We start from the raw sequence: 27,113 nt of genomic DNA on the forward strand, positions 1-27,113 counted from the left end.
GGTGGGGGAGGGGAGGAACCAGTGTAGGGAGGGGAGGATCCAGTGTAGGAAGGTGGGGGAGGGGAGGAGCCAGTGTAGGAAGGTGGGGGCAGGGGAGGAGCCAGCGTAGCAAGGTGGGGGAAGGGGGAGGAGGTCAGTGCAAGAGGTGGGGGTGGGGGAGGAACCAGTGTAAGGAAGGTGGGTGAAGGGGAGGAGCCAGTGTAGGAAGGTGGGTGAAGGGGGAGGAGCCAGTGTAGGAAGGTGGTGGGAGAGGGAAGAAGCCAGTGTAGGAAGGTGGGAGAAGGGTGAGGAACCAGTGTAGGAAGGTGGGTGAAGGGGGAGAAGCCAGTGTAGGAAGGTGGGAGAAGGGGGAGAAGCTAGTGTAGGAAGGTGGGGGGAGGGGAGGAGCCAGTGTAGGAAGGTCGGGGAAGGGGGAGGAGAGTGCAAGAGGTGGGGGTAGGGAGGAACCAGTGTAAGAAGGTGGGTGAAGGGGGAGAAGCCAGTGTAGGAAGGTGGGAGAAGGGGGAGGAACCAGTGTAGGAAGGGGGGTGAAGGGGGAGAAGCCAGTGTAGGAAGGTGGGAGAAGGGAGAGAAGCCAGTGTAGGAAGGTGGGGGTGAGGGAGGAACCAGTGTAGGAAGGTGGCGGAAGGGGAGGAAACAGTGTAGGAAGGTGGGGGGGGGGAGCCAGTGTAGGAAGGTGGGGGTGTGGGAGGAGCCAATGTAGGAAGGTGGGGGGGAGGAGCCAGTGTAGAAAGGTGGGGGGGGGAGACAGTGTAGGAAGGTGGGGGGGGCCAGTGTAGGAAGGTGGGGGGGAGGACCCAGTGTAGGAAGGTGGGGGGGAGGAAACAGTGTAGGAAGTTAGGGGTTGGGGAGGAGCCAGTGTAGGAAGGTGGGGGGGAGAAGCCTGTGTAGGAAGGTGGGGGGGAGGAGCCAGTGTAGGAAGGTGGGGGGAGGAGCCAGTGTAGGAAGGTGGGGGGAGGGGGAAGAAGCCGGTGTAGGGTGGGGGGAGGGGGAAGAAGCCGGTGTAGGAAGGTGGGGGGGGGGAGGAGCCAGTGTAGGAAGGTGGGGGGGAGGAGCCAGTGTAGGAAGGTGGGGGGGAGGAGCCAGTGTAGGAAGGTGGGTGAAGGGGAAGAAGCCGGTGTAGGGTGGGGGGAGGGGAAGAAGCCAGTGTAGGAAGGTGGGGGGAGGGGAAGAAGCCAGTGTAGGAAGGTGGGGGGGAGGAGCCAGTGTAGGAAGGTGGGGGGGAGGAGCCAGTGTAGGAAGGTGGGGGGCAGGAGCCAGTGTAGGAAGGTGGGGGGGGAAGGAGCCAGTGTAGGAAGGTGGGGGTAGGGAGGAACCAGTGTAGGAAGGTGGGGGAAGGGGAGGAAACAGTGTAGTAAGGTGGGGGGGAGGAGCCAGTGTAGGAAGGTGGGGGGGAGGAGCCAGTGTAGTAAGGTGGGGGGGGAGCCAGTGTAGGAAGGTGGGGGGGAGGAGCCAGTGTAGTAAGGTGGGGGGGAGGAGCCAGTGTAGTAAGGTGGGGGGGGGAGCCAGTGTAGGAAGGTGGGGGGGAGGAGCCAGTGTAGGAAGGTGGGGGGGAGGAGCCAGTGTAGGAAGGTGGGGGAAGGGGAGGAAACAGTGTAGTAAGGTGGGGGGTGGAGGAGCCAGTGTAGGAAGGTGGGGGAACGGGGAGGAAGCCACCAACATGGTGGAATGGCAACCACCTTTCCTTTGAGAGAGCTGGTTATTGATGTCAGGAGGGGGTGGTGCACACTGCTTCCTCGAAGTTGCACAGGTGCGCTGACGCACAGTAATTGAAATGTTCCTGCGCACGTCACCTTTGTTGCTGCGCAAATGGAATTAGACGTAGGTAGAAAAAGTTTACAAAACATGAAAGATTTTCTTTTATTATTCTGTATTTCACTATTCATTTCAATTAATAAATAAAATCAAAAGTATGTGATTTTTCAGTTTTCATTCTAAATATTCATAGTATGAATATTACCAAAAAAATTTAAAGTGCCCTGTTTTCAGGCCATGTAAAATTTTCCTGCTCAGAGCAATGGTTGGTCTGCGTAGCTATAAAACAAACTAGAGGGAACACATACAAACAAGCTGGATGAATTCAGCAGGTCGGGCAGCATCTGTTGAAATGAGCTGTCAGCGTTTCGGGCCGAGACCCTTTGTCAGGACTGAAGAAGGAGGGGGCAGGGGCCCCATAAAGAAGGTGGGGGGAGGGTGGAAAACCAATCAGAGGAAAGATCAAGGGGTGGGGGAGGGGAAGCAGGGAGGGGATAGGCCGGAGAGGTGAAGAAGGAATGTAAGGGTAAAGCACTATGGGTAGTAGAAGAAGGCAGAATCATGAGAGAGGTGATAGGCAGCTGGAAGAGGAGAGACAGTGAAACTGGGATGGGGGGAGGAAGGGGGAGGGAATTACCAGAAGTTGGAGAATTCAATGTTTGTACCAAGGGGCTGAAGACTACCCAGACGGTATATGAGGTGTTGCTCCTCCAACCTGATTTTGGCCTCATCATGGCAGTAGAGGAGGCCATGTATGGACATATCCAAATGGGAATGTGAAGCAGAGTTGAAGTAGGTGGCAACTGGGAGATCCTGTCTGTTGTGGTGGACGGAGCGGAGGTGCTCGACGAAGCGGTCCCCCAATCTGCGTCGGGTCTCGCCGATGTAGAGGAGGCTGCACCGGGAGCACCGGATGCAATAGATGACCCCAACAGACTCACAAGTGAAGTGTTGCCTCACCTGGAAGGACTGTCTGGGGCCCGGAACGGTGGTAAGAGAGGAGGTGTAGGGACAGGTGTAGCAATTACGCTTGCAGGGATAAGTGTACTTTGTGTAAACTAGAGGGAACGTTGTCACTGCACAAGATCCTGTCCACATCAGTGATGTTGAGGTTGAGAGCTTTGTTGCTGGGTGTGAACATCAACAATAGCCTGTCCTGATCATAAGTGTTACAATTGTACCCATCTCAGACACTTCCTCTGGTAGTTCATTACAGGCACTCTCTACCCTCTGGGTAAAGTAACCTCTCGGTTCCCTTTAAAATCTTTCCCTCTCTTACTTTGTATCTGTACCCTTTAGATTTGGACTCCTCAACACTGAGGAAAAGACTATGACCGTCCACTTTATCCACAGTCCTCTTGACTTTACAAACCTGTGAACTCAGCCCTCATTCTCCTCCACTTAGTAATAATGACCCAACGTGACCAACCTCCTCCTATAACTCAGCCCTCATTCTCCTCCACTTAGTAATAATGACCCAACGTGACCAACCTCCTCCTATAACTCAGCCCTCATTCTCCTCCACTTAGTAATAATGACCCAACGTGACCAACCTCCTCCTATAACTCAGCCCTCATTCTCCTCCACTTAGTAATAATGACCCAACGTGACCAACCTCCTCCTATAACTCAGCCCTCATTCTCCTCCACTTAGTAATAATGACCCAATGGCCAACCTCCTCCTATAACTCAGCCCTCATTCTCCTCCACTTAGTAATAATGACCCAATGGCCAACCTCCTCCTATAACTCAGCCCTCATTCTCCTCCACTTAGTAATAATGACCCAACGTGACCAACCTCCTCCTATAACTCAGCCCTCATTCTCCTCCACTGCAAGTAATAGTGACCCAATGGCCAACCCCCCCATAACTCAGCCCTCATTCTCCTCCACTTAGTAATAATGACCCAATGGCCAACCTCCTCCTATAACTCAGCCCTCATTCTCCTCCACTTAGTAATAATGACCCAATGGCCAACCTCCTCCTATAACTCAGCCCTCATTCTCCTCCACTAAGTAATAATGACCCAATGGCCAACCTCCTCCTATAACTCAGCCCTCATTCTCCTCCACTAAGTAATAATGACACAATGGCCAACCTCCTCCTATAACTCAGCCCTCATTCTCCTCCACTTAGTAATAATGACCCAATGGCCAACCTCCTCCTATAACTCAGCCCTCATTCTCCTCCACTTAGTAATAATGACCCAATGGCCAACCTCCTCCTATAACTCAGCCCTCATTCTCCTCCACTAAGTAATAATGACCCAATGGCCAACCTCCTCCTATAACTCAGCCCTCATTCTCCTCCACTAAGTAATAATGACCCAATGGCCAACCTCCTCCTATAACTCAGCCCTCATTCTCCTCCACTAAGTAATAATGACACAATGGCCAACCTCCTCCTATAACTCAGCCCTCATTCTCCTCCACTTAGTAATAATGACCCAATGGCCAACCTCCTCCTATAACTCAGCCCTCATTCTCCTCCACTAAGTAATAATGACCCAATGGCCAACCTCCTCCTATAACTCAGCCCTCATTCTCCTCCACTAAGTAATAATGACCCAATGGCCAAACCCCCCATAACTCAGCCCTCATTCTCCTCCACTTAGTAATAATGACCCAACGTGACCAACCTCCTCCTATAACTCAGCCCTCATTCTCCTCCACTTAGTAATAATGACCCAACGTAGCCAACCTCCTCTTATAACTCAGCCCTCATTCTCCTCCACTAAGTAATAATGACACAATGGCCAACCTCCTCCTATAACTCAGCCCTCATCCTCCTCCACTTAGTAATAATGACCCAACGTGGCCAACCTCCTCCTATAACTCAGCCCTCATTCTCCTCCACTAAGTAATAATGACCCAATGGCCAACCTCCTCCTATAACTCAGCCCTCATTCTCCTCCACTTAGTAATAATGACCCAATGGCCAACCTCCTCCTATAACTCAGCCCTCATTCTCCTCCACTAAGTAATAATGACCCAATGGCCAACCTCCTCCTATAACTCAGCCCTCATTCTCCTCCACTAAGTAATAATGACCCAATGGCCAAACCCCCCATAACTCAGCCCTCATTCTCCTCCACTTAGTAATAATGACCCAACGTAGCCAACCTCCTCTTATAACTCAGCCCTCATTCTCCTCCACTAAGTAATAATGACACAATGGCCAACCTCCTCCTATATCTCAGCCCTCATCCTCCTCCACTTAGTAATAATGACCCAACGTGGCCAACCTCCTCCTATAACTCAGCCCTCATTCTCCTCCACTTAGTAATAATGACCCAACGTAGCCAACCTCCTCTTATAACTCAGCCCTCATTCTCCTCCACTAAGTAATAATGACACAATAGCCAACCTCCTCCTATAACTCAGCCCTCATCCTCCTCCACTTAGTAATAATGACCCAACGTGGCCAACCTCCTCCTATAACTCAGCCCTCATTCTCCTCCACTTAGTAATAATGACCCAAAGTGACCAACCTCCTCCTATAACTCAGCCCTCATTCTCCTCCACTTAGTAATAATGACCCAACGTGACCAACCTCCTCCTATAACTCAGCCCTCATTCTCCTCCACTTAGTAATAATGACCCAACGTGACCAACCTCCTCCTATAACTCAGCCCTCATTCTCCTCCACTTAGTAATAATGACCCAATGGCCAACCTCCTCCTATAACTCAGCCCTCATTCTCCTCCACTCCAAGTAATAATGACCCAATGGCCAACCTCCCCATAACTCAGCCCTCATTCTCCTCCACTTAGTAATAATGACACAATGGCCAACCTCCTCCTATAACTCAGCCCTCATTCTCCTCCACTTAGTAATAATGACCCAATGGCCAACCTCCTCCTATAACTCAGCCCTCATTCTCCTCCACTTAGTAATAATGACCCAACGTGACCAACCTCCTCCTATAACTCAGCCCTCATTCTCCTCCACTTAGTAATAATGACACAATGGCTAACCTCCTCCTATAACTCAGCCCTCATTCTCCTCCACTTAGTAATAATGACCCAACGTGACCAACCTCCTCCTATAACTCAGCCCTCATTCTCCTCCACTTAGTAATAATGACACAATGGCTAACCTCCTCCTATAACTCAGCCCTCATTCTCCTCCACTAAGTAATAATGACCCAATGGCCAACCTCCTCCTATAACTCAGCCCTCATTCTCCTCCACTCCAAGTAATAATGATCCAATGTGGCTCTTTCATTCACTGTACACGTCCTATCCTAGTTTGAATGTCTTAAATACACCACCTCACACTTTACCAAACTAAAATCCATTTGTGGTTCCATGTGACCTAACCTTCCAGATCAGCCTGACATGCTGGACCGTGTCAAAGTCCTTACTAAAGTGTTTAAAGATAACATCTACTGTCCTATCTTCATTTATCCCCTTAGAAATTCATCAGAGATTACCTCCCCAGACACACAGCATTGTTGCCTATTCTGGATCAGGACTTGACTATCCAAGTGATGACAGTGATTCTTGGCAATAGTGCCTACATGGTTGGATCAGAGCAAGCTGGTGGTGATTTTTACACCTAGTAACTTGAAGTTCTCAACCTACCCCACATCAGTACATTGATCATGACAAGGTTCATCATAGCTGTGGCAGTTCGATGAAGTCCCACACTTCTGCTTATTTTACTTACTGCTCTAAATCTTCCCCCTCCGAAGCATTGACACAAAGATGTTGTACTATCAGATATTGCATGACTCGATACCTTAGTAGCTAGAAAAGATACCAAATATCTCGGTTCATAAGAACCATGAGAAAGACCAAGGAAAAGCAGTTGACTTCAGCTTCCAATGTGCAGACAATTGACCAATCAGGACTATTTGCTGTGTTTTGGTTGGCCAATCAGGACTGTTTGCTGTGTTTTGTTTAACCAATCAGGACTATTTGCTGTGTTTTGGTTGGCCAATCAGGACTGTTTGCTGTGTTTTGTTTAACCAATCAGACTGTTTGCTGTGTTTTGCTTAACCAATCTGGACTGTTTGCTGTGTTTTGTTTAACCAATCAGGACTGTTTGCTGTGTTTTGCTTAACAAATCAGGACTATTTGCTGTGTTTTGTTTAACCAATCAGACTGTTTGCTGTGGTTTGCTTAACCAATCTGGACTGTTTGCTGTGTTTTGTTTAACCAATCAGGACAGTTTGCTGTGTTTTGTTTGTCCTTTGTTACCGTTGGTTCTTTTGGCACTTACATTAAATTCAACACTATAGACTGTGTAGTTTTAATCCTATCAAATTGTGTGCCTGGGAGAAGAGTTTGCATACATAGGTTACAGTGTGTGTGTTTTTGTAAGATGTGCGTAGAGTGGTGTGCATAGGAGGATATTTATTTAAGGGTGGGTATGGATGGTATATGAGGTGGGGAGTAGGGTGCATGTGGTGGCAGGGTTCAGTGGGAATGCTGTGACTGGGGAGGTACTGGAAGAAAGCTGGGCTGATGGGTATTGAGGTGTAGATTGAGCTGAGATGTGTAGTTAGCAGAAGGCCAGGTGAAGATCAGGGTTGGGCTGATGGGGATGGAGTGAAGAACGCAAGGGAGGGCTGGCTCAGGTTGGAAGACAAGTTTAACACTGAGAGAAGTGCTCAGACATGAATGCATTTCTCTCACGCATATCTAAACCTGAGTATTACAACTCTGGGGGTGCTAGAGAACATCTCTGCTGACAAAGAGAATTGAGAGGATGGGATTATCCTCAGCACTATTGCCTCATGAGACCGTGTCTTCAGACCCCTACTTTATTCCCTTTACACTCACAGGGACAGGGATGGGGGGAATTAAAGGTCAGGCTGGAGTCTAAGACTACATTCCATCAAAGGCTGGTGATGTGGATGTAGTCAGATTGGGTAGATTGGGTAGATTGGGTCGGTAGACCAGTGAGGAGGTAATGACTTTTGGTGAGAATGGAGCTTGAGGCCTAGTCTTTGGGGTCTTCTCATCAAGTCCGGAGTTCAGGACCTCATGCAATGTCCCCATTCATTGAATTCATCAAGTTCTGGGTCAATGACAAAGATTGAAATCCAAAGGTTGATTAGAAGTCCAGATCGAAGCCTAAGGTCAATGGGAAGTCCGAATGTATCCTGAAGGTCGATCAGAAATCCAGAAGCTGAGGCCCAGTGGCTGAAGCTCTGAGTCTACAAATCTCTGTGAGCTTCTGAGGAAGTCGAAGGCTCAATATCTACAAATCTACTTGTCTGCTGGAGGGTGGAGGTGGTTGAAAGCCTGTCCTCGGTTTAGAGGACTGCAATATGTGTTTGAAACGGGGCTTGTTTTGTTGTTGTTGCTTTTGTACAATGTACTGTGTATGTTAATCAAAATGGCTTCTTTGTTATGATAAGTGCTTTCTCTCACAGTTGTTTAGCTTTAGACTTGCTGATTGTATTCATTTGCTAACCAATGGGGAAATGATATTTTGTCTTGTGGGTCTGGGAGCTGGGGGGTTTTTGCGGTCTTTTCAGGGAGTCGGGAGGAGGACGCCAAGGAAGGTAGACGTGTGCGGCACTGCCCGGTCAACCACTAGGGTGGTCCCAGGTGCAAGGACGTGGAGGTCAGCGGAAAGCGACGAGGGGTCGAGTGGTTCGATGGTTGAGCTCTAACGATGTGCACTAAACTGACTGAACTCTGAGAAGTTTTGGCGCCTTTTATTTTATTCTCTTTTCCTTCAACTGAAGCGCCTATTATTATGAGCTGCTCTGTTATATCTTTCCTTAACCTTCACTAGTCCAAGCATTCAAGTTTCTCCCGCGGAGCTACAAAATTGCTGGTTATTTACTGCTGAAATCCTGCAGATGCCTAAAATCTGAACTAAAAACAGTAAAACAGACTGGGGTTTGATTCCTGCCTAGTGTTGTTCCTCAGGCATCAGTATTGGAACTGCTACTTTTCACATTGTTTGTCAATGATTTGGATATTGGAATTGATGGCTTTGTGGCAAAGTTTGCGGATCATACAAAGATAGGTGGAGGGGTAGGTAGTTCTGAGGAAGCTATACGATTGCAGCAGGACTTGGACAAATTGGTAGAATGGGCAAAAAAGTGGCAGATGGAATACAGTGTTGGGAAATGTATGATAATGCATTTTGGTAAAGGAACAATAGTGTGGACTATTACCTAAATGGGAAGAAGCTTCAAACATCAGAGGTGCAGAGGGACTTAGGAATCCTTGTGCAAGACTCCCAGTGAGTTAATTTACAGGTTGAGTCTGTGGTAAAGAAGGGAAATGCACTGGTGTAATTTATTTCAAAGGGAGTAGAATATAAAAACAAGGAGATAATGCTGAGATTTTATAAGACACTAGTCAAGCTGCACTTGGATTATTATCAACAGTTTTGGGCCCCATATCTCAGAAAGGATGTGCTGTCATTGGAGAGAGTTGGGAGAAAGTTCACAAGGATGATTCCAGGAATGAAGGGGTTAACATACGAGGAGCATTTGGCAGCTTTGAGCCTGTAATCATTGGAATTTGTGGGGGTATCCAGAACTAAAGGGCACAGCCTCAAAATTGAAGGGTGACCCTTTAGAACAGAGGTAAGGAGGATTTTTTTTTTAGCCGGAGAGTAGTAAATCTGCAGAATGCTCTGCCACAGTCTGCGGTGGAGGCCAAGTCCATGTGTATATTTAAGGCAGAAGTTGATCATTTCCTGATTGGTCAGGGCATCAAAGGATATGGTGAGAAGGCAGATGTACAGGGTTGAATAGGATTTGGGAACAGCCATGATGGAATGGCAGAGCAGACTCGATGGGCTGAATGGCCTAATTCTGCTGCTATGTCTTATGGTTGATAAGGAGTTTGTATGTTCTCCCATGACCATGTGGATTTCTTCCAGGTGCACCAGTATCTTCCCATATTCCAAAGATCTACAGTTGGTGTTTGTAAGTTTTGGGCATACTACGTAGGCACCAGAAGCATGGGCTGTCTGTGGCACAATCCTCGCTGATCTGATTTGACACAAACCCACAATTCTCTCTATGTTTTGAAGTATGTGTGACAAATATTCCTAATCTTTATGATCTTTATCAAAAGCCCAGCAGTGATCTACCTGTGCAGAGAGAAACGAAGTTAATATCTAAGTTTATGAACTTTCACTGAAACCATTCCAATTTTCTTTGCACCTCTGAAGATTTAGCACCCTTTCTAAATCTGGGTGCCCAGCATCAAACACACTGATCTAGTCAAGCCCTAAAAGATTTCTGGCGTTGTACTCCGTTAAGAACCCCCAACAGAGTTTTGATATCTGGATTTTCCAAAATTTCTGTGCACATACCTTCAATTTTCTATTGTCCTTTAAAATAACCACTTTTGATTAATATTATGTTATTTTCCTTTTTGAAATAAATCCCTTCTACCTCCTTCAGTATGACATTATCTGCCCTTTCTATGTGGTTTATGTCTTTTCTCTAGCCTCTGAGCTCTGTATCATTTGCAGGGTTTTACATTATGCCATGCAGGTATACCCAAATTCAGGTTATTAAAGAAAAAGCGCAATGGTTTTAATACTCATCCTCCAGCGAAGTAACTGATGGACGAGAAGAAACAAAGTCGGGCAGCTGCTCACGACAGGCGGTTCCGGGCCCGGGCCGTGACGTGACGTAAGCCCACAGGTGGGAGCGCGGCTGATGACGCCATTGATCCCGCGGTTGACGTAGCTCGCGCGCGCGCGCGCGGATTCCCTGTGAAAGATGGCGGCGTTGTGAGAGGAAGGTGGATCGGGAATTGCGTGGCTCGGGGGCTTGCGGGTAAGGAACGGGTACGAGCGGTCGCTCAGAATGTCGGAGTGGAGGTGGGGTTGGTGGTGGTCGTGGTCGGAGACAAGCGTGAGAAAACGCCGTCCCTCCTCCACTTCCACCACCACCTTCTGTGGGCCGAGGCACGCTGCTCGGGTCATTGCCTCTTCTCCCACCCATCGTGGGGCAGTGAGAGGGATGGTGGGAAGCAGACATGCAGTGGTGGAGATGTTGGGCTTGGAGGTGTAGAGCTGGACCTACTAGCTCCGTTTCAACTTTCGTCTCGCTGAAATCGGCTCCCGATTGTGTCTTGTGGTACTCTCAGTCCTACCAGCTCACTCTTTTTCTACGCCCCCTTTAACACTTGTTTATTCTCTCCCGCCTCTCCTACTAATCGCACACCGGTTCCCTATTCTCTCTTTGCAGCTCTCCCTCACGGACATATCCTCTTCACCTTTCTCCCCCTTCCACCTGATCAATCTTTCCCCCTCCCCCTTCCACAGGCTCACTCTCCCTCCCACCACCTCCGCACTGCTCATTCTCCCTTCTTGCCCCCGCAATCTCCCGCACCCCTACACTAGCTCCCTCAATCTCTGGCTCATTTTCCTTACCCCATTGCACCAACTATTCCTCACCACATGCCCCAAGGGATGAGTATGAGGACCATTTTGGACTATTGTAACGGCTGGATATACCTGCATGGCAAAATTTTAAAGTCTGCAAATGATAAAAAGCTCAAAGTAAAAAGAACACTACTAAGAGGTGCAACAGCACACCATTTTACAGTGCTACTTTAAGGCTGGGGTTTAATTCCTGCTGCTGTTGGTAAGAAGTTTATGCTTCTCCCATGACTGCGTGGGTTTCCTCTGGGGGATCTGGTTTCCACCCACATACCAAAGACATACGGTTAAAGTTGGTGAGTTGTGAGCATGCTGTGTTGCTATCAGAAGCATGGTGACACTTGCAAGCTGCCCAGCACAATCTGAATTGATGCAAAAGATGCATGTTTTGATGTTCGTGTGACAAATAAAGCTAATTGTTTGTCTTTGCAAAAAGAATCAAACTGGATGGATGAAATTTGTGCTTCAAAGAATGTGATGTGATTTATTTAAAAATTACTAGTATAATATCAAATGGTACAATTTTAAAGTGCTTAAAGATGCACATAATAGAGAGCATTTGCACAGAAATCTGGGAAAATCCAAATGGCAAAATATTACTTAAGATTCTTAGCTTTATTAAACTGTGCTTGATTCAGGGAAGCTAGCTTTAGGGGTATATTAAATCTTCAGAGTTCAGGGCCCACTCTAGACATACATTTGAAGCTGACTCCCCTGAGTATTGGGGGAGCACCGCCCAATCAGATGTACTGAGTTTGGACAGTGTTGAAGTAACATCTGCTCTGCTTTTTCTGTTGTTGATTTCAGGGCACCTTTTAAAGTGTAGTAAAGTTCTGATCTTCTGCGGTACCAACCCTATGACCAATATTGTGATTTCTTCAAGTATTATTTGTGGAGTCTTGCCAAATGCAAATTGACTACTGCTTCTTTTCATTATAACTGATTTCGCTTCGAAAATGCAATTGACAATTGAACATAACATTTCCACATGTTATGGTTTTGAAGTTCGTTAAATAAGCATTTACTGTCCCACATATTCCCACCACACACAATATTGCTGCAGTCACGATTTTACTGCACGAAACAACTTCTCGATGACGTGCTGATTGTTGGTCAGTCTTTGTTATTAAGACATTTTTATTTGTCATTTCTCATTGCATTGCATAATAGCAATATCACAGAATGTGTATTTCATTTCCAAACTTGAAAATATTTTATATTTTTCATTTGAAAGCAAGTAGATCCTCTCGCCGTGGGAGGATATAACTGGACATGAAACTGACCCAGTCAAAACTTACTAGCTTTTGTGTTATATTGACCCACAAGCAACGATTTTTCTCAGTGACTTATCTCAGTGGATTTGCTTTTATCATATGACATTTCTTTTACTTGTAACCTGTAAACTTTGTAGTTTTCTGGACAATTTAACACAGCCTGTGAATTGTCATGATATTCTGTCAATCCCGAATGATTACTGAAATTGTTTTGGAAGATCTTGAATTGGAAAAAATTTCCATATTTTTCATGCTCTCCTTTTGACAAAACTTATCCTTAAGACCTTGAAAGATGGTTCAAAGTTCTGACTGTTTGGAATACATGTATTGCTGTGTGTTTGTCCTGAACCCGAAGAGGATTGGTAACTTTGTAAAGTTGGATGATAGATAAGTGTGGTGATACAGTGGTGAGGTCAATGTATTCTGAAAGCTGATTTAAATCTGTCAGTAAGGAAATGGTGGTGAAAGGGTTTAATAATTTTTATATGGACTACCGGTACAAATCAGAATATGCCAAACATTCTGATCAGCATCAAGTTTTTACCCATCTTCAAATGTTGCTACTGGAATTTATTTTACCGTATTTGTTAACATTAAGAAATTTGGCACAATATTTAGTTATGCATGAAATAGTTACCCGATTTTCATTTGTTTGGTCCTAGATCTGGTTGCATTTTGTATTATAGAATACAGTATCACAAAGAGATACTGTATTGGAATAATTGGAAGTTCACATCTACAGATGTGCTGGGCTATCTGCACCACTCTCTGCAGAATCCTGCAATTGAGGGAAGTATGGTCCCCATACCAGGCAGTGATGCAGCCAATTGTGTCCCTGTAGAAAGTTCTTAGGATTTGGGGGCCCATACCAAACTTCTTCAACCGTCAGAAGTGAAAGAGGCACTGTTCATAAACAGGGTAAACGGTGAGTTTGTGTGCTTCTTCATATTCTCACTTGTTGATGAACTGCACTTTGTAGGTGATCAAATCTTAGTAAATCTCTTCTTCATATTCTCACTTGTTGATGAACTGCACTTTGCAGGTGATCAATCTTAGTAAATCTGGTCTTGAGCTTATTTAATGACACTGTTTGGAATATCATTTTCCTCAATTTTTTAGTCAAAACATCAAGAAAGAATCAAGTGGGTTGAAAAGTTGAGGTAATGCAATCACACACAACATTGCTATAGTCATACTGCACAAAGTAATTTCTCAGTGACAGGCTGATTGTTAGTCTTTAAACCTTTTTAATTATTATGATCCTTTTTTATTTTCTTGTCATTAGAGGTATTGGAATTTTGTAGCTTTGAATATGTTTGATATGCAAATTCTATGTCATGCCATTTAATTTCCCGAGTATGTGCAACATGCAGCTGTTTGTTTTATATAAGCCATATTGGAAAAATATCAGCAGTAATATTAGCTTTTGTTTTTCAGTCATTTAGTTGAGTCCAACTCTTCATGAACTATAGGGTTTTCATGGCAAGTTATTGAATTGACTTTATTACTTACATCCTTCATATACATGAGTAAAAATCTTTACATTGCATTTCTGTCTAAATGTGCAATTTATAGTAATTTATAATAAACGGTATGTACAACAGGACAGTCAGTATAACATAAAAATGCATTTGTATCAGCATGAATTAATCAGTCTGATGGCCTGGTGGAAGAAGCTGTCCCGGAGCCTGTTAGTCCTGGCTTTTATGCTGCATTACCGCTTCCCGGATGGAAGCAGCTGGAACAGTTTGTGGTTGGGGTAGCTCGGGTCCCCAATGATCCTTCGGACCCTTTTTACACACCTGTTTTTGTAAATGTCCTGAATAATTGGAAGTTCACATCTACAGATGTGCTGGGCTATCTGCACCACTCTCTGCAGAATCCTGCAATTGAGGGAAGTATGGTCCCCATACCAGGCAGTGATGCAGCCAATTGTGTCCCTGTAGAAAGTTCTTAGGATTTGGGGGCCCATACCAAACTTCTTCAACCGTCAGAAGTGAAAGAGGCACTGTTGTGCTTTTCTCACCACACAGCTGGTGTGTACAGACCATGTCAGGTCCTCGGAGATGTGGATGCTGAGGAACTTAAAGTTGTTCACCCTCTCAACCCCAGATCCAATAGGGGTGAGCCTGCCCCCATTCCTCCTGTAGTCCTGGACCAGCTCCTTTGTTTTTGCAACATTGAGGGAGAGATTGTTTTCTTGACACCACTGTGTCAGGGTGATGACTTCTTCTCTGTAGGCTGCCTCATTATTGTTTGAGATTAGGTCAATCAATGTAGTATCGGCAGCAAATTTAATTAGGTTGGAGCTGTGGGTGGCAACACAGTCATGGGTATACAGGAAGTAAAGGAGGGAGCTTAGAACACAGCCTTGAGGGGCAGAGGTGAGGGAGCCCACTCTTACCACCTGCCAGCGATCTGACAGGAAGTCCAGGATCCAGCTACACAAGGCAGGGTAAAGGCCGAGGTTTCTGAGCTTCTTGTTGAGCTTGGAGGGAATTATGCCGAACTGTAGTATAAGAATAGGATTCTCACATATGTGTAAGGAAATAGATTGCCAGACTGCCCAGCTTGGGACCCAACTGGGTTTGAAGTCCAGCGCTGATGCCACTACCCACTAGCTTACCCATATGTAATGTCTTTAAAATAGTAAGACAGCCATGGGAATTCAAAGTGGCTTAACATATTGATGTTGAATCCAAAGGAATGAGTAGATCAGTGATCAAAGCTTTGTAAAGTTTAAGATTCTCTAATTGAAGAGCTGTGGAGATTTAGATAAGCGGTTTCGATGCTTGGGGGCTGACTGAGAAAAGGCATGGTTGTTAGCACAAACAAAATGCTGGAGGAACATCAGGACGGTCCTGCTGAAGGGTCTCAGCCCGAAACATTGACCATACTCTTTTTTTTCCATAGATGCTGCCTGACCTGCTGAGTTTTTCCAGCATCTGCAGATTTTCTTTTACTCACAGTTGTTAACAGTTGAGCTTAAAAATGCAAACACAAGGAAATCTGCAGATGCTGAAAATTCAAGCAACACACACAAAATGCTGGTGGAACACAGCAGGCCAGGCAGCATCTATAGGGAGAAGCACTGTCGACGTTTCGGGTCGAAACCCTTCGTCAGGACTAACTGAAAGAAAAGATAGAGGTTTGAAAGGGGGAGGGGAAAATCCAAAATGAGAGAAGACATGAGGGGGAGGGATGAAGCTGAGAGCTGAAAAGTTGATTGGCAAAAGGAATACACAGCTGGAGAAGGGAAAGGATCATGGGATGGGAGGCCTAGGGAGAAGGAAAGGTGGAGGGGAGCACCAGAGGGAGATGGAGAACAGGCAAGGGGTGATTGTGAGAGGGGTAGAGAGAAAAAAATAAAGAGGGGGGAATAATAGATGAGGGATGGGCCTTTCCCACCCAAACTTCTCACGCTTTGAATTTTTTCAATGATTTTGTTCCCTGGCCCCCACCGCCTTATTTTCAGCATGGATGTCCAGTCCCTATATACCTCCATCCCCCACCAGGAAGGTCTCAAAGCTCTCAACTTCTTTTCAGATTCCAGACCTAACCAGTTCCCCTCTACCACCACTCACCTCCGTCTAGCGGAATTAGTCCTTACTCTCAATAATTTCTCCTTTGGCTCCTCTTGTATGGGTCCCAGCTATGCCTACATTTTTGTTGGCTTTGTGGAACAGTCCATGTTCCAAGCCTATATGGGTATCTGTCCCCCACTTTTCGTTCACTACGTCAACGACTGCATTGGCGCTGCCTCCTGCACGCATGCTAAGCTCATTGACTTCATTAACAGCCTCCAACTTTCATCCTGCCCTCAAATTTACCTGGTCCATTTCTGACACCTCCCTTCCCTTTCTTGATCTTTCTGTCTCCATCTCTGGAGACGGCTTATTTACTGATATCTACTATAAGCCTACAGACTCTCACAGCTACCTGGACTATTCCTCTTCCCACCCTGTCTCTTGCAAAAATGTCATCCCCTTCTCGCAATTCCTTCATCTCTGCCGCATCTGCTCTCAGGATGAGGCTTTTCATTCCAGGATGAAGGAGATGTCTTCCTTTTTTTAAAGAAAGGGGCTTCCCTTCCTCTCCCATCAACTCTGCTCTCAAATAGATCTCCCATTTCACGCACATCTGCCCTCACCCCATCTGCCCGCCACCCCACTCAGGATAGGGTTCCCCTTGTCCTCACCTACCACCCCACCAGCCTCCAGATCCAATATATAATTCTTCGTAACTTCCACCATCTCCAATGGGATCCCACCACCAAGCACATCTTTCCCTACTCCCCGCCTCTGCTTTCCACAGAGATCGCTCCCTACGCGATTCCCTTGTCCATTTGTCTCCCCCCCATCCCTTCCCACTGATCTCCCTCCTGGAACTTATCCTTGTAAGCAGAACAAGTGCTACACCTGCCCTTACATTTCCTCCCTCACCACCATTCAGGGGCCCAGACAGTCCTTCCAGGTGAGGTGACGCTTCACCTGTGAGTCGGCTGGTCTGGTATACTGCGTCCGGTGCTCCCGGTGCAGCCTTTTATATATTGGTGAAACCCGACGCAGACTAGGAGACCGTTTTGCTGAACACCTACGCTTTGTCCACCAGAGAAAGCAGGATCTCCCAGTGGCCACACATTTTAATTCCACATCCCATTCCCATTCTGATATGTCTATCCATGGCCTCCTCTGCTGTCAAAATGAATCCAAACTCAGGTTAGAATGAACATTGATTTCTCTAACTTCCGTTAATGCCCCTCCTCCCCTTCTTACCCCATCCCTTATTTATTATTTTCCCCTTTTTTCTCTTTTTTTCTCTCTCTGCCCCTCTCACTATCACTCCTTGCCTGCTCTCCATCTCCCTCTGGTGATTCCCTCCCCCTTTCTTTCTCCCTTGGCCTCCTGTCACATGATCCTTTCCCTTCTCCAGCTCTGTATCCCTTTTGCCAATCACCTTTCCGGCTCTCAGCTTCATCCCTCCCCCTCCTGTCTTCTCCTATCATTTTGGATTTCCCCCTACCCCTCTCACTTTCAGATCTCTTACTATCTTTTCTTTCAGTTAGTCCTGACGAAGGGTCTCGGCCTGAAACATCAACTGCACTTCTTCCTATAGATGCTGCCTGGCCTGCTGCTTTCCACCAGCATTTTGTGTGTGTCACATTTGAGCTGTTGTTTTTTTTAATTTGGAGTGTAGGGAAGTGGAAGACAAAATTAGGGAAGTGCAGATGTCTGAGAGTATTTGGCCTGGAGGAGATTATGAAATCAGTATGAAACTATTTGATTCTGAGTCCATAAAAATTCACTATTGTAGGTTACCAACACAGTGGATGAATGAATGTTACTTGGTGTGACAAGGACTGAGGTGGCAGCACTTTATGCTGTGGGTAACTGAAAGTGCACTGTGGGAGACCAAATGAGTACGTGAATGGTAGATTGCTTACCTTTGCACTAAAGTCTTAAATGTATTCTGAAAATTGCTTAATTTCATAGATTCCTGGTTTCAAGTTCATTCATTCTTTCTTTGGTACACTTTGTAACCTGTTTATTCCCTTCTCTTTGCTCTGTCAAAAGGCGTATATTTTCATACTGCTGATATTTTTCCATGCAGTCTGAACGGACTGTTGTTAGTTGACTTGGAAAAAAGCTCTCACTAAAGTGGCCTGGTTCGCTCTGTCATTCATTTTGAATCCATTATCCACAGGCAAGCTCGTGGTGCCAATCAAACTAATTTTATTTGTTGTTGCTGCAGAAACTCCATCATATGGCAATTATCTACTGTCCTGCCATTTCATGAACCTTGAATAAAAACAGTATTATTCTACTCTTTATTTACTTACTCTAGGCAAAGGACTCTGATGAAGGGTTTCAGCCCAAAACGTCATCACTACCTCCTCCCATAGATGCTGTCTGGCCTGCTGAGTTTTGCTAGCATTTTGTGTTTTTTTATGGTACCATAAATGTGTTCTGAATTTAATGTTAATTTTTAAGGATATCAAGGTAAACAAGGCAACATAAGAAGGATAACAAACACAAAGTACACTGCAGATGCTGTGGTCAAATCAACATGTACAAACAAGCTGGATGAACTCAGCAGATCGTGCTCAGCAGCTCATTTCAATGAATGCTGCCTGACCTGCTGAGTTCATCCAGCTTGTTTGTATGTGTTAACATAAGAAGGAGCCTGCTATATCCTTCAGTCAGCCATCATATCAAAGGTAGTCATTTCAATTAGTTCAACTCATCCAAAGTTGGTAGTTTGTTAATATTAGGTCCATAAAGACCTGAGTAAATAATCTCAGATAACACTTGGATATTCTGATGAGATTAATAAAATTCCTGTCCAGTAATTTCACCAATTCTTTCCTTGCCTGGATGATCTCCATAAAACTGGTAGGCTTCGACTGTGCTGATTGTAACTCACCAGAGAATTGCTCACACTGGGGTGCCACTTTAAAGCTACTGCAGGAATTAATTACAGAAAATCCAGTGCTTGCTTAATTGACAGTAGAATAGTGTCATGATATTTGTTAATAAATTGTAATACATGCATCTATTAGTATGGGGTTATTTCCATCTACCTTGACAGCTTTGCCAAAATAGCAAACAAATGAATCCAATGTGACAACACTGAGGCATTCATCTCAAAATGGTAGATGTGTTTTCTATTCAATGTTGTTTAACCATACTGCACAGGTGGGCAACATTAACTAACATTTTAAACATGAAAAGTATTACAAGATTGTTTTCTGTTCAAAGCAGAGTCAAAGGATGTTTCTGGGGGGGGAAAACACATTTTATGTCAGTGGGTATGGACGTGGGGAGTGCAGTCAAACGTGTGACAGCATATAGTTCATGTACACACACAGTGCTACCTACATATTGTGGAAAGTTACTTTGCTATTAGTGTGAAGTTCTACATGTTACATCTTTTTGAGATGGTCAAAATTGTAAGCAATTAGTTCTGTTGAGGAGAGCACATTGAAAAGACTGAGCTCATCAGGCCACTTAATTTATTTTAGTGGATCTGGGTAGCATTGTATCTGATGCATTTATGGAAAAGGTTAAGTGGATCAGAGTATGGTGTGATTCCTTCAGAGTGCGTGGAGGGGATTGAGATTAGATATGATATTATGCTAAATCTATTGGTAACTGGAATGCAGTTTATTGGTCAGGAGGATGAATGTAGTTATAGTAAAATGCCTTTATCTGGAGGCTGTGAATGAAGTTGAAGTAAGTTGTTCTTTGTAAGAGCAAATCCATTCATGGAAAGGGTATGATGATATTGTTACGTACCCCGTAACTGGGTGTCTGACCAGCAAAGATAGAAGTATCCATTGGAGTCTGGAGGTACTATTTTCAAACAGTGTTTATTAGTAAAATATACAAATCAATATCAACAATGCAAATATGTAGACAATACTCATTAGCAATACTAAACCTAAAAGTGTGGGTATAATAATAATCAATAATAAACAAGCTCTATCGATGTCTAGGGGATAATGAATTGTCATATGTGAATATAAAGTTCAGTTCAGTTCATACGGGCTGGGGTAGTTGTTGGTTCTTGTGTTTTAATCGTTGGAGAGAGAGAAAGAGAGAGCAAACAGTAACAGCTACAGTCAGGCAAACCTTCCTTTACGTTCTTGATCCGTCGATGTGTGGTTGTGGCCATTCAGGTATGACCCCTCTGTCCTTCAGCTAGACCGTTCTTCTGTGGTGGACTCGTCACCCAGGCAAGGGTGGACACACACACAAGCCCCCACCGGCCCTGCTATAACACTGTGAGTTAAACTGACCGATCCTTTGTTCGGTCCCCGATGCCCCACACCTTCACATGGGTTCCAACACTCAAGCAGTGCTCACTAGTGTGTCTCCTGGTTTGTCTGAGGGGTGTCTCCCCAGACCTCACTTTTATCCCCACTCACGGGGTCTCAGGTGTCAATCAGTTTTGAATGGCTTTGTCCATCAAACCAGCCCACTCCGGCTGTCCACTGAGGAATTTTAGTGAACAGAATAGTATAAGGTAAACAATCCTCTCAGAAGCCATAAGTCTTTCAGGAGTCATAATATGGTGGAACAACAAGCCTCTCTCCCCTCTCTTATCAGTAACAGATGTTCTGGCATGTTTTTGTTCCATCTCTTTCTCTCTCATTAGCAGCATGGCAACAGTAACGGTTTGTGATTCTCCCGGGGGGGGGGGGGGGGGGAACATGGGCAACTCTGTACCCTTCTGCCCATCAGAGTTGTTCATCCTTCATAACAATATGCTCAGGAAATCCCTGTGGAGCAGCATGGATGTAATGAAGGGATTTGTCCATTAAATAGGGAAATTAGACACTTGCAAAATTGTAGTAAAAGTAAATTTATTATCAAAGCATGTACATGTCACCATATACTGTAGATTCCATTTGGAACGTATGGGGACCAGTACATTTTAGTCCAATAAAGTGGCTGTCCCAATTAGCCATAGTTTCATGGAAATAGTTAAAAAGGTATAAAAAGATAAACTACCATCTAACTAAGTAACAAATTATTTATTTAAATGAAATGGGGAACAAATTAGAACACTCATAATACTACAGTACTATAAAATTGTGTTTTAGTTCCTAATAGTTAGGATTGCATCCTCCAAATCTTCACTTTCATTGTAACATTCAACATAATTGTGGACCTTCAAATCCTTCATAGTTCCTAACTTGAAGTAGCAATATCATTTCATTTTCACTGCCAGCCATTTCTGGCATCTCCAAGCCTGAATGCTTGAAACCACAGTGAGCAAAACAGTTCTGAGTTGTTATACAGCTTGTTTCTTACCAACTACCAGTTGACAAAAATCACAGCTTTTTGAAAACAAACACATGCTCTGAGCATGGTGTCATGCCTTTTGGTCACACAAGTGCACGTGGCTAATGCTAGTTAGAAACTGGCAAATCTCCTGCCCCAATTAAGTGTCATAGTGTCCCAAATGAATGAAGAGAATCCTGGCTATTTTCTCAATTAGTTTTTGTTCTTTAAGAGTTGGCCCAAATAAGTGGCTGCCCTAATTAACTGGGCAGTCCACTATACTACCTTGAGATTAATTTTTTTGCAGGCATTTGCAGGAAAATAAAGGCATGAGTTGTAGAGTCTGGTGGTTGAAGGTTAATAACTGTTCCTGAACCTTATGATGTGGGACCTCCGGTCCAATTGTAGTACTGAGAAGAGGACATGAACAACAGAAAATCTGCAGATGCTGGAAATCCAAGCAACACAAGCAAGATGCTGGAGGAGCTCAGCAGGCCAGGCAGCATCTATGGAAAAAAATAGAGTCGATGTTTGGGCCGAGACTCTTCAGCATCTGCAGATTTTCTCTTGTTTGTGAGAAGAAGACATGGCCTGGAAAGTGAGACACCTTAATGATGGATTCTGCTTTCTTGTGGCCGTACTCCTTGTAAATGCACGCAATGTGGAGAGGGTTTTGTCTCTGTTGGACTGGGCTGTATCCACCACTTTTCCATTCTTGGACTTTGGTGTTTCTGTACCTCACCGTGATGCGACCACTGTGCATCTATAGAAATTCGTCAGTTTTAGGTGATATGCTGTATCTACGCAAACTTATAAAAGTAGATGTGCTGCTGTGCTTTCTTGGTGATGGCATTTGTGTGCTGGTCTCAGGACAGATCCTCTGAAATGTTAAAGCCAAGGAATTAAAACTTACTGACTCTCTCCACCTCCATTCTCCTAATGAGAACCTCTGGTTTCCTCTTTTGCTGATGTTGAGTGAGAGGTGGTTGTTATGGCGCCAATGAACCAATTTTCCAAACTCCCTCCTGTTTGCCGATTTGTCATTACCTTTCATTCAGCCAACAGCAGTGGTGTCATCAGCAAATTTAAATATGGAATTGGAGCTGTACTTAGCCAGACCAAGCTAAAAGCTAGAGTAGGACAGACTGTTACAGATGTCAGTGTGGATCAATTGGACTATGAAACAAAATAGATAAAGGAGAGCATTCCATGGAGCAGGAAAAAGAATCAGTACACGCCTTTTGGATGTTGGGGAGATAGAAACAGAAGTGGGAAATGGTTGGCTGACGTCTAGTTATGGTCTACCAGATGGTAACAGAACTGGCTTTCTGCTTCTGCACAAAATAAGTTTTATTTCCTCAATAACAACAACTCCATCCTTGGTACCAGTTTAATGGCAGCTCACGATGAAACTGAAAGCTACAAATTCAAAGAAATGTATTTTAGAGGAAGTAAGCAGAGTAAAATTGTTCAGACAACTGTCTACATAGCAGTAAAAATATCTGAAAAAAATTGCATTAAAGTTCTTTTGAAAGGGTTACAATTCTTTTTCTCCAAATGCTACTTGATGTTTTTTTCTGGTTTGAAAAGCAATAGATTTCATTAGCAAAATGTTGAGAGGATGATGAAAAAATGAACTACCGTAGATTCTGGATTATAAGCCGCTACTTTTTTCCCACATTTTGAACAGCTTTGAACTCTGCGGCCTTTAATCCAGAGCGGCTAATACATGGTTTTTTTCATGCCGCCTCGTAAACATTTTGCCTCGTAACAGTAGACCAATAAAATTGATGAGTAGTTCACAGAGGTCCAATGAAATTGTACGATAAATCAAGCGCACTTTCACAATTAAATTATTGTAAATCAGTCATTTGTACTCACCCTCATCAACATGGAAAACACTCGAAGAAAAGCATTGTGCTGCCTTTATGGCAGTTACTTAGTTTATAATATTTTCGCTTAGTAATTCATTTGTTAGTTAAAGTTAGAAGTGTTTTAAGTATATTTGTTTTCTGTACTACATCCCGGGATGCTATGACGTCACACCCGGTTTCGCTGCGTCTTGTGGGATATATACGGGAAGGTGGGGGCATTACGCGAGCGCGTCAGACCCGATTAGACCCGATCGCGTTACGCGAGCTCATCAGACCCGAGCGCGTCAGACCCGAGCACATCAGACCCGATTAGACCCGATCGCGTTACGCGAGCTCATCAGACCCGAGCGCGTCAGACCCGAGCACATCAGACCCGATTAGACCCGATCGCGTTACGCGAGCTCATCAGACCCGAGCGCGTCAGACCCGAGCACATCAGACCCGATCGCGTTACGCGAGCTCATCAGACCCGAGCGAAAACGCTGCTTTTAAGTTAAAGGCGATCAATAACTTTTCCTGGTAGGCTGCAGTATATATATTTTTACCAGTCGCTAGGAGATATTGGAATGTTGTTCGTGCTGTTCAGTAAAAAAGTATATGCAACGTAATTTGTGTTACCGATACGTATGTTAAGCCTAAAATCCGGTGCGGCCTAAAATCCGGTGCGGCCTTTACAATTAAAAAATTGATTTTATTTCTAAAATTAGAGCCAGCGGCTTTTAATCAGGTGCGCTCTGTAGTCCGGAATCTACGGTAAGTTGCCAGAGTTGTAGGTTTCCTGCCACATTTCCCAAATTTGTGGCATCTTGAAATCAATTGCTTTATTTTCCAGTTTTGTAGTTGTGCTTTCCATTATTTGTTGCATTCCTGTGTATAGCTATTGATGCACTATAGAAAATCGTGGTCAATTACTTTATATTAAGGAAAATCTAGTAAATTTAACATTGTTTTTCTGTGTCCATATTTCTTCTTGGTTTTGGGCATTGGTTTCCTGATCTGATGTAAGTTTTGGAAAGTAATAGATAAAAGATCTTGGAAAATGGACATTATAATCATGTATAATTTATCCAGGGGATTTTTCAGTTTGTGGAAAGTTGATGGAAAAACGTTTAACAAAAGCAAGCTTATCACTTTTTAACTTCCAAAGTGATTAAGCTTAATTTCCAGTATAGTATTATAAACTGCTTCTGTAAACACATTTAACATTTTAGAGAATAAAATTAACTTTGAGTAGCAAAATAATAATTGGTTGCAATCTGTATTTTTATGCACTTCGACCCTTTTCACGCTTTTCTGGTGATCAAAATGATCACAAGATGATCAAAAACGTGTAGAACTTTTGACATTATTTCAGTTGGCCATGTTTAGTTGAATGAGGAAACTTGTAGATATGTGCCTAGGCTTTAAGCAGTGACGTTTTGGCCTTGCAACTTTGCATATATCTGAATTTGGTAAATGTTTATCTTTATCTGAAATATGGTCTTTCCTCTTGCCTGGAATTGTAAATATTAATATCCCACATTGAACTGCATATTATGTTACAATCCTGCTTATTTGAAAGTTAATTTGATTTCATGAATGTTTTATGATTGTTACTCATGCTTAGCTTTTTCTGTGTATCTTTTGCAGTTTATCGTGGAACCTGCAGAATGGTGTTGCCTGTAATTGATGGATAAGTGCAAGCATGTTGGGCGGCTTCGGCTTGCCCAGGATCATTCGATTCTAAATCCTCAAAAATGGCATTGTATGGAATGCAATACCACAGAATCGATGTGGGCATGTCTCAGCTGTTCAAATGTTGCCTGTGGACGATACAATGAAGAACATGCACTCAAACATTTTCAGGAAAGTAAACACCCCGTGGCCTTGGAAGTAAATGAACTGTATGTGTTTTGTTATATATGTGATGACTATGTGTTAAATGATAATGCCACAGGTGATCTAAAATTATTGAGGAGCACATTAAGTGCAATTAAGAGCCAAAATTATGACCGTACAACTAGAAGTGGTAGGACTTTGCGGTCAATGGCAGGCGGCGATGACCCTTATCTTTCTCGGGGATGTACACAAGCACAGCTGCGAAATGAAGATAGGATGTTCACAGCACTTTGGCATCGGCGTAGATCACTTTTGTCTAAAGTTTTCCAGTCTTGGTTTGCACTGACACCCACAGGCAAACTGAGACTTGTAGAAGAGCGATTAAAGGAGGAGGCTGAAATTAAAAGAGCAGATGCCAGAAAAAGACGACAAGAGCTGAAACGACGGCTGTGTGAAAAGTTTGCAAATTTGCCACCATGTAAGAGTTCACGTATAAAAGAATCCTCTCGTTCCAATGGCCAGTCAACTGAACATGCATCTGCAAAATCTCCAGCAGTAACAGCTGGCCTTTCTTCAGGTACAGTTAGATTGAAAAAAATTGGTGATTCTCCCATTAAGCGGAGGCCAACTGTCACACCTGGTGTGACAGGACTGAGGAATTTGGGTAATACTTGCTATATGAACTCCATTCTACAGGTGCTTAGTCATCTGCAAGTGTTCTGTGAATGTTTCTTGGATCTTGATTTAAGTTATTCCCAAGACTTGCTGGCTGGTACAGCAAATGGGAAAACCAGGTCTTCTAGCAAGCAATATTTTGGTGACACAAGTTCAAGTTCATCTCTGGATGTGGAAAAGAGTTTGAGGCGACCCAGTTTTTCTGAAGGCTTAAGTGGGGGAGCATCTCAGAGCCAAAGTAGAGAGCTCATTCAACGAAAAGAGCCTAACTCAAAGCATATTTCTCTCTGCCATGAGCTCCATACACTTTTTCTGGTCATGTGGTCTGGCAAATGGGCATTGGTATCTCCCTTTTCTATGCTGCACTGTGTCTGGAGACTTATTCCAACATTCCGTGGATATGCCCAGCAGGATGCTCAGGAGTTCCTTTGCGAGCTGTTGGATAAGGTTCAGCAGGAGTTGGAAGCTTCAAGAACAGTGTATACACCAACGATTCCTATATCACAGCGAAAACTAATCAAAAGAGTTCTGAATGTGATTAACACCATTTTCCATGGACAGCTACTCAGTCAGGTATTGATCATGTTAAACTTCGTGTTTTCTGAATATTAATTGGTTACATAGTGGAGCATGACCAAATAGATCAACGCTTTAGTCTAAATTCTCCTTGCATTTTAGTTTCAGATCGAAGAAGATATTTTAATTTGCTATATTTTTGGTGTTTTTTAGAGAGACCAAGATGCACATGGTATTAACATAATAAAGAGCTTAAGATCTTATGCATTTACCTTGTAATATTTGTGATTCATTGCATAATTACATTAGGAAGTTGAAACAACTCTAAATAAAACATGAAGTCCTGAGTAGCTAAGTGAGTTTAGCCACTTATTGCCCAGAGCTAATTGGAACCTAGAAAAGAGATTAATCCACTGTTATTGCTGAGTTTGGAAAGATTAGAATGAGCTTTGATGAAAACGTCAGCCAGAGTTAGGCTCTGTATCATTGTCTAGTGGCTGTATGTTCTCGTCCCACTTACCTTTGCTCCCTTCAGCAAAGGGCGACATTTAGATGAAGTCTGAGGCTGTAAAATGCAGCATGATCAAATAACCTCGGAAGCTTTCTTTTAAAGTTCAAGGATGATCTAAGGTGTGGCTGAAGTACTTGAGCATTAAGTATGAACACTTATACAAGTCTTGGTATCTCAATTTTCTAAGGATGTTTCATGACACCCTCAAAACAACTGGGGGCCAGTATCTAGATTAGGAGAAATGTCTCACCAACAAGTTGAGCAGTGCTGTGACACAGTCGTATTCTGAATCATGTTCCAGAGCTTCTTCACGATCTATTGTAAAGCACTTTGAACTGCATACTGCATATGGAAAGTGCTCTATAAGTAAAGATTATTATTAATAATCTCTGCATTTGTCCTGTCCCATCAGGGGGACAGACCCACCTGAAGGGATAGCATGATAGTATATCAGTAGTAGACAGTAGTCCTGTGAGTCTGGTATAGGGGAGTGCATGGATGTGCACTTTGGTAGAAGGAATAAAGGCAAAT

The 27,113-nt window shown here is 44.1% G+C and overlaps 1 protein-coding gene across 1 annotated transcript in view; it reads left to right on the forward strand.

Annotated features, from left to right (window-relative positions):
- Window positions 1–10,411: 10,411 nt before the first annotated feature.
- usp44 (ubiquitin specific peptidase 44) overlaps window positions 10,412–27,113 on the forward strand; it is a 63,163-nt gene continuing 46,461 nt past the window's right edge. The window contains exons 1-2 of the mRNA XM_073065982.1: window positions 10,412–10,520; window positions 24,692–26,128. Of these exons, the coding sequence (XP_072922083.1) occupies window positions 24,731–26,128 (1,398 nt within the window). The 5' untranslated portion in view covers window positions 10,412–10,520; window positions 24,692–24,730. The remainder of the gene's footprint in view (window positions 10,521–24,691; window positions 26,129–27,113) is intronic.

This window comes from Hemitrygon akajei, chromosome 14 (genome assembly GCF_048418815.1).
Source record: "Hemitrygon akajei chromosome 14, sHemAka1.3, whole genome shotgun sequence".
In the NCBI taxonomy this organism is placed as follows: Eukaryota; Metazoa; Chordata; class Chondrichthyes; order Myliobatiformes; family Dasyatidae; genus Hemitrygon; species Hemitrygon akajei.